The following is a 10,058-nucleotide window of genomic DNA, read 5'->3' as shown; positions in this document are numbered from 1 at the left end:
CTATTTTTCCATCCCCAACTCTTCCAACATGAGGCTCTTTTCAGTACATCTTTGCACGTCAAGGAAGACATTGTGTAAATCCTGGTCCTTGTACCATAGTTACTAAAATTGGGTATAAACCTCTGTTCCGATTTAAATGATATTTCCTCTCTTATTGTTTGGTAGCACCAAAGATTCTTTTAATTCATGTAGACTGTCTCTGGTAGCACTACTGCATGCATCATCTTCGTAGATGAAACACCCTCACAGGTCCACTCAGTTCTAACTTATTATACACGTCTGCTTTGTTCAATTATCTTTCCTGCCTTATTGTTTGGCAGCTCTACTCATCAACTCTGTTACATGTCCCATCTTGCACTTGACACTACCCTAGATGGAAATGACACCACACCACTCAGACAAAAATGACGGTGCCAATATATTTATTTTCACTGATTATTTGTAAAGGTAACACTTTAGCCATCATACATGTATCATAGCCACAGCCTAACTAGCTATTTGGAGGCCTTTACATTACAAGAACTGCTGCCCACAGAGTCTGTGGGTTTCACAGTGAAGCCCGTGAGCTCTAGATCATCTCTCACAGATAGCCACTTCGTGTTGACAGTGGCATTGCGGTTCCCAAACTCAAAACGGGCTCCCCCTGGCATCAGGACGACGTAGTTAAACTTAGTGTAGACCACGCTGACCTATAAGGAAACACAATCACGAAGGATGATACACACATCACAAGTCAGGATACATTAATAATGATTGATGTTGATCAGTGATGAGTATATAATCCTGAAGGTATACTGTATAAGCAATGAAATAATTCTGTTTGTAATCAGCAGTTACAGTGTAGCACATTGCATCCATTTTGTTTACCTCAAACCCGCCACCCGTATTGTAAGGGTTGGGCTGTATATTCTCCTGATGCTCCCATTGTCCGTTCACTCTGGTGTTGAAGACCACCTGGTTGCTATTAAAGCGAACTTCCATGTAGAATGACAAGTCATTCCAGCTGCTGCCCAGTCCCACTTCAATGCTGTAGAATCACACAAGAGAAACAGGACACAGGAGTGGACACACACATGATAGTCATTATTGACACAAGACCAGTGTTGGGAAAGTTACTAAAAAACTGTAATGCATAACCGATTACATGTTACTGTCTTTTCAGAATAATCCTTATAATTTTACTATATATAAAATGTAAGGCATTACACTACTTTTGCATTATTTTAGTTACTCTCGCCAAAATAACTGTAGACCTAAATATGGATCTGGCAATTTATTACAGTGTAAATCAAGCTGATGAGTCATGACATTTCCACCTCCTACCTTTCACCTCCACCCTTTTGGCAGCATGCAGACTAAAAACTATCAGGCTCAGGAATAGCTTCTTTCTGACCCACCACACTGAATACCACTAAAATCCAGGTCATTGTAGTGCATTTTTAACTTGAGTTATTTTGCATTGTAACAATGTAATTATTACATACTGTATGTTTGCCCTGCTATGCCTTACATTACAGCTTTACAGCAAAAAGTAATGCATTACAGTAATTAATCACTTTTGTAATGCTTTACCTCCCATTACTGCACAAGACAAAGTTAGTGCTCCAACAATGCTGTGTAAAATGGCTTAAATGGTGTTAAAACATGATGCTGAGGGCTAACTCTGGGCACATACCTGAACTCCATTCGTGCCTTGCATTGAGAAATCCAGCGCTACTTAGCCGATGCTAACATTAGGCTAACTCTGGGCACATACCTGAACTCCATTCGTGCCTTGCATTGAGAAATCCAGGGCTAGTCAGCCGATGCTAACATTAGGCTAACTCTGGGCACATACCTGAACTCCATTCGTGCCTTGCATTGAGAAATCCAGCGCTAGTTAGCCGATGCTAACATTAGGCTAACTCTGGGCACATACCTGAACTCCATTCGTGCCTTGCATTGAGAAATCCAGTGCTAGTTAGCCGATGCTAGCATTAGGCTTTTGCTATGGTTCAACAGGGCAAAGAAGTAACCATTGCTACAAATCTCTACTTTCCACCCATTTACAACACTCAAAGTTGGCCAACACTTCTTTCAATAGATTCATGGGGTTGTTAACATGCAAAAAGAGGCATAGAGAACTTTGGTTGCCCACAGGTTGTTTAGAAACAATGCCATTCTTACAGGCTGCACCAGGTTGAACGATATTGCCAACGCCAGAGCCAGTTTACTAGAGATTGTCCAGTGTGTCCACTCACTACTTGTCCAGGTGGTTCTGCACTGCAGGGGGCGCCAACGGGTGAGTGCAGACTCTATTCGATTGAATGGGCTGCGCTCTCTCAACAGCGCCCTCTAGGTGAACTGCAGACATGGATTGACACACTGGACAGTCTCTAGTAAACTGACTCTGACATTGGCTACATCGCCCAACCTGGTGCAGCCTGCAGGAATGGCATTGGCTACATCGCCCAACCTGGTGCAGCCTGCAGGAATGGCATTGGCTACATCGCCCAACCTGGTGCAGCCTGCAGGAATGGCATTGGCTACATCGCCCAACCTGGTGCAGCCTGCAGGAATGGCGTTGGCTATATCGCCCAACCTGGTGCAGCCTGCAGGAATGGCATTGGCTATATCGCCGAACCTGGTGCAGCCTGCAGGAATGGCATTGGCTATATCGCCCAACCTGGTGCAGCCTGCAGGAATGGCATTGGCTATATCGCCCAACCTGGTGCAGCCTGCAGGAATGGCATTGGCTATATCGCCTAACCTGGTGCAGCCTGCAGGAATGGCATTGGCTATATCGCCCAACCTGGTGCAGCCTGCAGGAATGGCATTGGCTACATCGCCCAACCTGGTGCAGCCTGCAGGAATGGCATTGGCTATATCGCCCAACCTGGTGCAGCCTGCAGGAATGGCATTGGCAATATCGCCCAACCTGGTGCAGCCTGCAGGAATGGCATTGGCAATATCGCCCAACCTGGTGCAGCCTGTACGAATGGCATTGGCTACATCGCCCCACCTGGTGCAGCCTGCAAGAATGGCATTGTTTCTAAACACACTCTGGGATACCTACGTCTTATGCCTCATTTTACATGTCAACAACCCTGCAACTCTACGGAATGAAAATTTTAGTAAGTGGGCGGAGAGTAGAGATTTATGACGATTGCTACTTCGATACCCTGCTGAATCACAGCAACAGTCCAATGCATCGGCTAACTAGCACTGGACTTCAGATTGCTGGGGACGTATGAAGTAGGGCCCGACCGATATGTTTTTTTCAGGGCCGATACCGATACCGATATTTATGAAAATGGGAGGCCGATAACCGATATGTGCGACTGATATATAGAAAAATATATTTATAATAAAAATAAAATTAAATTTAAATTCAGGGGCGCTGTGGGGCAGCGCGCTAAGCCCCCCACATTTGGGCTTACATTGCCCACGGGGACCATTTCCTGGCCCTGCCACGTCTCTCTCTCCCAACCATTTCCTGTCTACTCTCACACTGTCCTATAAAAATAAAGCCCCCCAAAAAGTATTATTATATAAAACTAAAAAATAAATTATTATATATAATATTATTATTATATTAATACATACACATAGGCCTATATTTAGTTAATACTATATAATAATTAACTTTTATGTCAGATGTCAGGAAAAAAATACAAAGTCAAAATCACATAGGTCCAGATAGGCCTGTATATTTCTGTAAATATATTGCCCTTTAGTGCCTGACTCGTGTCGTGTAGAGCGTACTGCTTCATGAAATTGTTCACACCATGGTTGTTAGCGCAAGCCTGCTAGCTACTGGCTGGTGGTGGGACGGCATAGCTGTGTGGCTACTCGTTTCAAGATGTTACTAGAGCTCTAACCCTAGATGTCTGAAACGCAGCCAGCGACTGACCAAAACGTAATTCTGTTTAAGTGAGAACATTACGAACAATCATCCTTGGTTCTATGCTCTGTTACCAGTTGTTACGGAACAGGACAGGCTCTCACACCGACAAGCTACCTACCTGGCAGGCTCGCCAGCACAATCACATAATAAGCCTCAGGAACAAACATAAGCACGGTGTATTTGGTCCTCATTGACCATGGTTTTCAGTCCACCTTTTGTGTAGAACTACAGACATGTTCAGGTTTCCATGTCTGGGTTTAAAATTTACTCTAGCACTCTACACTATGCTGCTGAGACTGCGTTGTTGACATCCTTGACAGTGAGGTGTCATTCTGCTGGTTCCGTGAGCTAAACGCAGCCACTTTGAAACAGTAGCCACCCCGCCCACCACGTGCACGAGACGGCCGCCTTGAAACTGTTCACAGCCTTGCGTGTTGATTGGTTGTATTCCGTGTGCCTAACAAATCAGATGCTGTGAGGGTGGGGCAACGCTCTCATGCACTCAAAGTAGGGAGAGCAGAGTAGAAGATGCATTCAGAGCGAAACGGCTGCAAAATTGATTGTGAATGTTATACAAACTTATCGGTGGAAATTTATGCAAAATATGGCCGATACCGATATCCCAAAGATGCTAAATATCGGCCCGATATATCGGTGGAGCTGATAATCGGTCGGGCCCTAGGATGTAGCAAAAGATAGCACTCAGTATGTGTTAACACCACTAAATAAGCCATTTCACACATGACTTCTCCTTTAACACAATGCATGTACTTTAGGACACAGTGCCACTGTAGTGGCTCAATATTATTATTAATGGGTCAGATATTGCAACAATTCTGTCTGCCTGTCTGTCTGTCTGACTGCCTGCATCTGTCTGTTTGTCCGCCTGCCTGTCTTTGTGTCAGCTTGCCTGCCTGCTTGTCTGTGTATCCGCCTATCTGTCTGTCTGTGTGTCCAACTGCAGTGTTTTGGGTCGCCTGAGGGTGACTCCATCACACATCAGCCATCATGTTCATCTAGCAGGAAGGACAGGTTGCCATCTCTGATTGCTCTTCTAATTATTGATGTGAACCCTTGGGTAACACTTGTTTAAGCATTAAGCCAGGAAAGGCCGTGGGTTATGCTCGATTGATAACTGCCAAGGGGAGTGGGCCACGACGCAAAGCAGAGTGCCGTAATCGTCCCCTTGCCCATTATCAATAGAGCATAACCCCCGAACTCAAGTAGCTTATTGCTTATCTAACACTGGTACACTTAACCGCTGACCAAATTTCGTGAAAAACGCTTTAATAACGATTAATTTGATTCGTGACAAGTTCAGGAAGTGATTGTGGTTACCCCGGCAACGTCACTAGGCGTGCGTGCATTTGCGCGCTGAGAGACACACACTTCGCTACAAAAACGCAGCAAGGGACGATTAACAGCGCAGGAATGAAATTTCTTTGAAATCACACTGATACCCCAAACCACAGATGGTGCAAAGATGTGCTCTTCTTGCAGACTCCCTACTCGAACCTTTAACATATTCACATTACCGACGTAGATGTGGTGGGTCAAATTTAGACGCGTATAGAATCTTTAGGTGGAAGGTGTAGGTTTACGCTCAATTGACCACGGCTATCAGCCAATCAGAATTGAGAACCGGACCGCTGTGTTAGATATCCATATAGCAACTACTGAACTTACTGATATTATTGGATCTATATGAATACTTGCAGAGAGTGCTACAAAATTGTGTGTGTGTGTGTGTGTGTGTGTGTGTGTGTGTGTGTGTGTGTGTGTGTGTGTGTGTGTGTGTGTGTGTGTGTGTGTGTGTGTGTGTGTGTGTGTGTGTGTGTGTGTGTGTGTGTGTGCCAAAATATTTGGATCTTGTACCCTGTTGCTTGTCTCTTGGATCCAAATAAAAGTAATCAAATGTGTGTGTGTGAGAGAGAGAGAGAGAGAGAGAGAGAGAGAGAGAGAGAGAGAGAGAGAGAAAGAGAGAGAGAGAGAGAGAGAGAGAGAGAGAAAGAGAGAGAGAGAGAGAGAAAGAGAGAAAGAGAGAGAGAGAGAGAGAGAGAGAGAGAGAGAGAGAGAGAGAGAAAGAGAGGTGCTGTTACTTTTGGGCTCCTTCAGGAATGATGCCAGAGATATGTAGTGTTTCGCCTGGCCGCACAATGGTGTCAGAGGTTAAATAGACAACCTGAATAGAATAGAAAGAAGATGACACAATCATGACACATTTCAGATTTAATGTAGGCCTATCTTTATCTTTAAAGGTACACTGTGCAGGAAACGGTCAAAAAAGGTACTGCAACTCTGCTGCTCTTTGAAACTGGGTTGCCTATTGCCAAATTTGATCTTTTCATGAAAGCTTACAAAGTAATAAGCTAATATTTTCTAGTATGGCCCAAGTACAGTAATTTTTGCAGCTAAAAATATATATTTCTGGAAAATTCAAAATGGTGGACCATGGAGAAGATCCCCCTTTTCATGTATGAAAAATACAATTTTCCCAGTCATAATGAATACTTATAATTTGATGGTGGTGGTAAGTATTGATGAAAAGGGTAACATTAGTGAATGTGTAGCATGAATTCTGGAAATAAACAACTAAAAATCGTACACAGTATGCATTTAATCTACATAATATATATTTAATGTAGTTCAATATTTTTTTAATGACAAACTCCAGACAAGGAAAATACAAGAGTTTAAATATAAGAGTTGAGTCTCACCATGTTGCTGGATGCTGGTGGTTGACCTTGGAGTAGGTAGTCTTCTGGAGTGCAGTGCAGGTAGCCTGGATCTGCTCAGCTGAGGAGAGTGTGAGGTGAGTGTGTGTGAGATGAGTGTGTGTGTTTTATACTGTGTCGGCTACTCTTCATTGGAGGTGCTGAGGTGAGAGGAGGTGGTGTCTTACTGCTTCCATCAATAGAAACCAGGGTGGAGCCAATTCTAAGTACCTGTCAGAACTAAAAATCAGATTATCACTAACGCATTCAGAACAACATGCAACTAGTGTCCACCCACAGTTTCTTTGGAAAGTATCAGGTTATCACTTACCTATTCAGAACAACATGCAATTATAGTGTACACCCACAGTTTCTTTGGAAATACTCTGGCAGACGCTCATTATTCTGATACTGGTCAATCAGACAGAATTACCTGAGTCGCTACTTGCAGGAACATTTCATCTTTACTTTCTTATAGTTACAGCCCTCAGCAATAATGAGTACACCCCTTTTGAAAAGTAACATTTAAATAATAGTTCAGTTGTGATCCCCATAGGCCCCTATACTGAACCCAGAAATGTTGAGTACCCTAAAGTTTTATTGCAGAAATGTCATCTATAGGTCAAATGAAGGGGATTTAGCTTGGTTGCCCAAAGTTGCACTTTGGGCAATTTGCATAATAAGCATAAATATATCGTTAAGGTATGACTATTATATGTTAATAGGCAAAAAAAACTTAAATGAGATATCACCTTGAAACTTTCTCAGTTGATTACTGATGATAAGAGAAAAAAAAGTGTAATGGATGTTTTTTGTATTTTGATGTTAATATATGCAAATGAGGGCATGAATAATCAATTATGCACTCATTTGCATACACATGAAATAAGCTTTGTATGGTAAAACCAGACTCAAAATCATTTTTCTGTGGATAAAATATGTATATTTCAGGATTGAGTTAGTGAAAACCTTTTCAAGACCCTGGTCAAGAGACAGTTTTGACATGTACCGTAGATGGATGAATTAGGTGTTTCATGCTAAACAGCTGTAGCCTGCATGTACATACAGTGAACAAATTCAAAAGAGTACACAAACTACGCACTACGTATACAAATATCATACAATAGTATCAATTAATTGTTTATCAATTAATTGTGATGACACAAATTAATAATTTGCATCCCTCACCACACCATTTAAAAAGTTTTGGGGGGACCTTATCTTGCTACACAACAAAAATAAACCATTCATAGTTCATAAGAATGAATACCAAGAAGATGAGGCTGAAGAGAGTGTCAAAACAGAACATGGAGATGGTGAAGGCTATGTGGTCATCAAGACTATACTGTACTGTACTGTAGTGTAATGAACTGTAATATACTCTACTGTACTGCAATGTACTCTGCTGCACTGTACTGTACTGTACTGTATACTGTACTGTAGCCTACTGTACTGTCATATACCATACTATATTCTACTCTAGTGTACCGTACTGCACTATACTCTACTGTACTCTACTCTAGTGTACCGTTCTGTACTATACTGTACTGTACTCTAGTGTACTGTACTGTACTCTACTCTACTGTACTCTACTCCAGTGTATGTACTGTACTGTACTGTACTGTACTGTACTCTACTGCACTGTACTATACTCTACTGTACTCTACTGAACTGCACTATACTGTACTGTACTTTACTATACTGTACTATACCGTACTGTACTCTACTGTACTATACTGAACTGTATTGTACTCTACTGTAACATACTGTACTCTACTGTACTGTACTGTACTGTGCTGTGCATCCTTCCTCCTGGACTATGTGTGTGCCTTGCATATCAAGAAAATGAGTAACGGTTCACCTTTATGAGATGCCATATGAGAATTGTTGCTTTATATTGATATTTCTCCTATAGGTAAGGGTGGCAAAGACCTACGGTTCAGGTTGTCCATGAGCTGTCAGTTTTGAAGTAGCAATTGAGGTACTCAATGATCACTGAGGTAACGGTAATACAACACAAGTAGGCTACTAGGTGAGGACTTGTTTGCAAATTCGGAAAAAAGAAATCAACTTACCTCTGTCTACTTACCGAACACCTACTTAGACATAATTTTCTTTATTTCATTTCAACTGAAAATATACATTGAGTAATTTATAATGCCATTCATACACCCAAAGAAACACAATGCAAAGTTTGGTGCTTCGTCACTTGCATAACAGTAAAACCCTTAACAGACGATAATCTATCCATGTCAAAACATCTTCTTGACCAGGTTCCTCAGAGGGTTTTCACTAATTCAACCCTGAAATATACAAATTTTACCCTGTTTTACCATGCAAAGCTGATTTCTTGTGTATGCAAATTAGGGCATAATTAATGATGCATGCCCTCATTTGCATATCTAAACATCAAAATACAAAAAACATCCAATACATTTTTTTCTTCTCTTATCGTCAGTAATCAACTGAGAAAGTTTCAAGGTGATATACGATTTAATTTTTCAAGCCTATTCACCAGTAGTAGTCCTTACCTTAACAATATATTTATGATAATTATGCACATTGCCCAAAGTGCCAAGCTAAATCCCCTTCATTTGACCTATAGATGACATTTCTGCAATAACACTTTAGGGTACCCAACATTTCTGGGTTCATGAAATTACGCCTAGAGTATAAGCACAAAAGGTATCTCTACCGTATGCATAGACTATGTTAAGTACAATATCTGTTAAACGTACAACAGACTAGTAAGTTTTAGAATATTACATTACATATTTATCAGCTTTGAACAAATAGGGTGTTCCAGAAATTAGTACAACCTGGTGAACGTCTCAGAGGAAAGCTACATTTTAGTAATTGAGCAAGCATTCAATCAGTCTCAGAAGAGTTTAAGGACTCATTAAACAGTTATCTATCAAATAGTTGGCTAAAACAGTATTTTGCAGAGCAGAGGCCTTCCTATGTCCTAGTTGGCTAAAACAGTATTTTGCAGAGCAGAGGCCTTCCTATGTCCTAGTTGGCTAAAACAGTATTTTGCAGAGCAGAGGCCTTCCTATGTCCTGTATGGCCTTCCTATGTTCTGCTGTAAGAGCAGAGGCCTTCCCATGTCCTCCTGTAAGTAAGGACACCACATGGCTTGAGAAAGGACGAAAGGCCTGACAAAGAAAAAAAACATTTTACAACAGGAGGGTGGATACTATTAGAAGACCATTAAAGCATTACTTATTAATTAAAATGGTATCTACAGTGGTCCAAAACTTTAGGACAGATGGATCTGCAACTGTCACACGGGGACGTCCAGGTGACAACAGACTTTCACACCTCGGCAGGAGCATATTTTAATGAGAAATGGTGTAGTGTAGTAAGTTATCTAAGGAAGTACAAATCTAAACTTGGGTGATACACACAACACAAAATGACACAGATGCTGAGGAATGGAGTGTGTCAGTGTCGTTCAC

The 10,058-nt window shown here is 41.6% G+C and overlaps 1 protein-coding gene across 1 annotated transcript; it reads right to left on the bottom strand.

Annotated features, from left to right (window-relative positions):
- Window positions 1–405: 405 nt before the first annotated feature.
- On the bottom strand, window positions 406–6,681 carry LOC134450124 (galectin-7-like). Its single transcript, XM_063199993.1, has 4 exons — window positions 6,604–6,681; window positions 5,986–6,068; window positions 868–1,027; window positions 406–689 (listed from the first exon to the last, which is right to left on the bottom strand). The coding sequence occupies exons 1-4, from the start codon at window positions 6,604–6,606 to the stop codon at window positions 495–497; spliced, it is 441 nt and encodes a 146-aa protein (XP_063056063.1). The 5' UTR covers window positions 6,607–6,681; the 3' UTR covers window positions 406–494.
- Between the last annotated feature and the right edge of the window lie 3,377 nt (window positions 6,682–10,058).

The sequence above is a fragment of the Engraulis encrasicolus genome, chromosome 6 (assembly GCF_034702125.1).
Source record: "Engraulis encrasicolus isolate BLACKSEA-1 chromosome 6, IST_EnEncr_1.0, whole genome shotgun sequence".
NCBI classification, from domain to species: Eukaryota; Metazoa; Chordata; class Actinopteri; order Clupeiformes; family Engraulidae; genus Engraulis; species Engraulis encrasicolus.
Note: the sequence above shows the minus strand (reverse complement) of the source record. Positions and strands in the feature narration are given on the sequence as shown.

Bases quoted from the DNA above. Each gene is read 5' to 3' on its own strand.
- LOC134450124 (XM_063199993.1), bottom strand. The intron at 1,028-5,985 runs GTAACAGCACCT...GTGATTCTACAG, and splicing joins ATTCCTGAAGGAGCCCAAAA to CATTGAAGTGGGACTGGGCA. The intron at 690-867 runs GTAAACAAAATG...GTTTCCTTATAG, and splicing joins ATACGGGTGGCGGGTTTGAG to GTCAGCGTGGTCTACACTAA.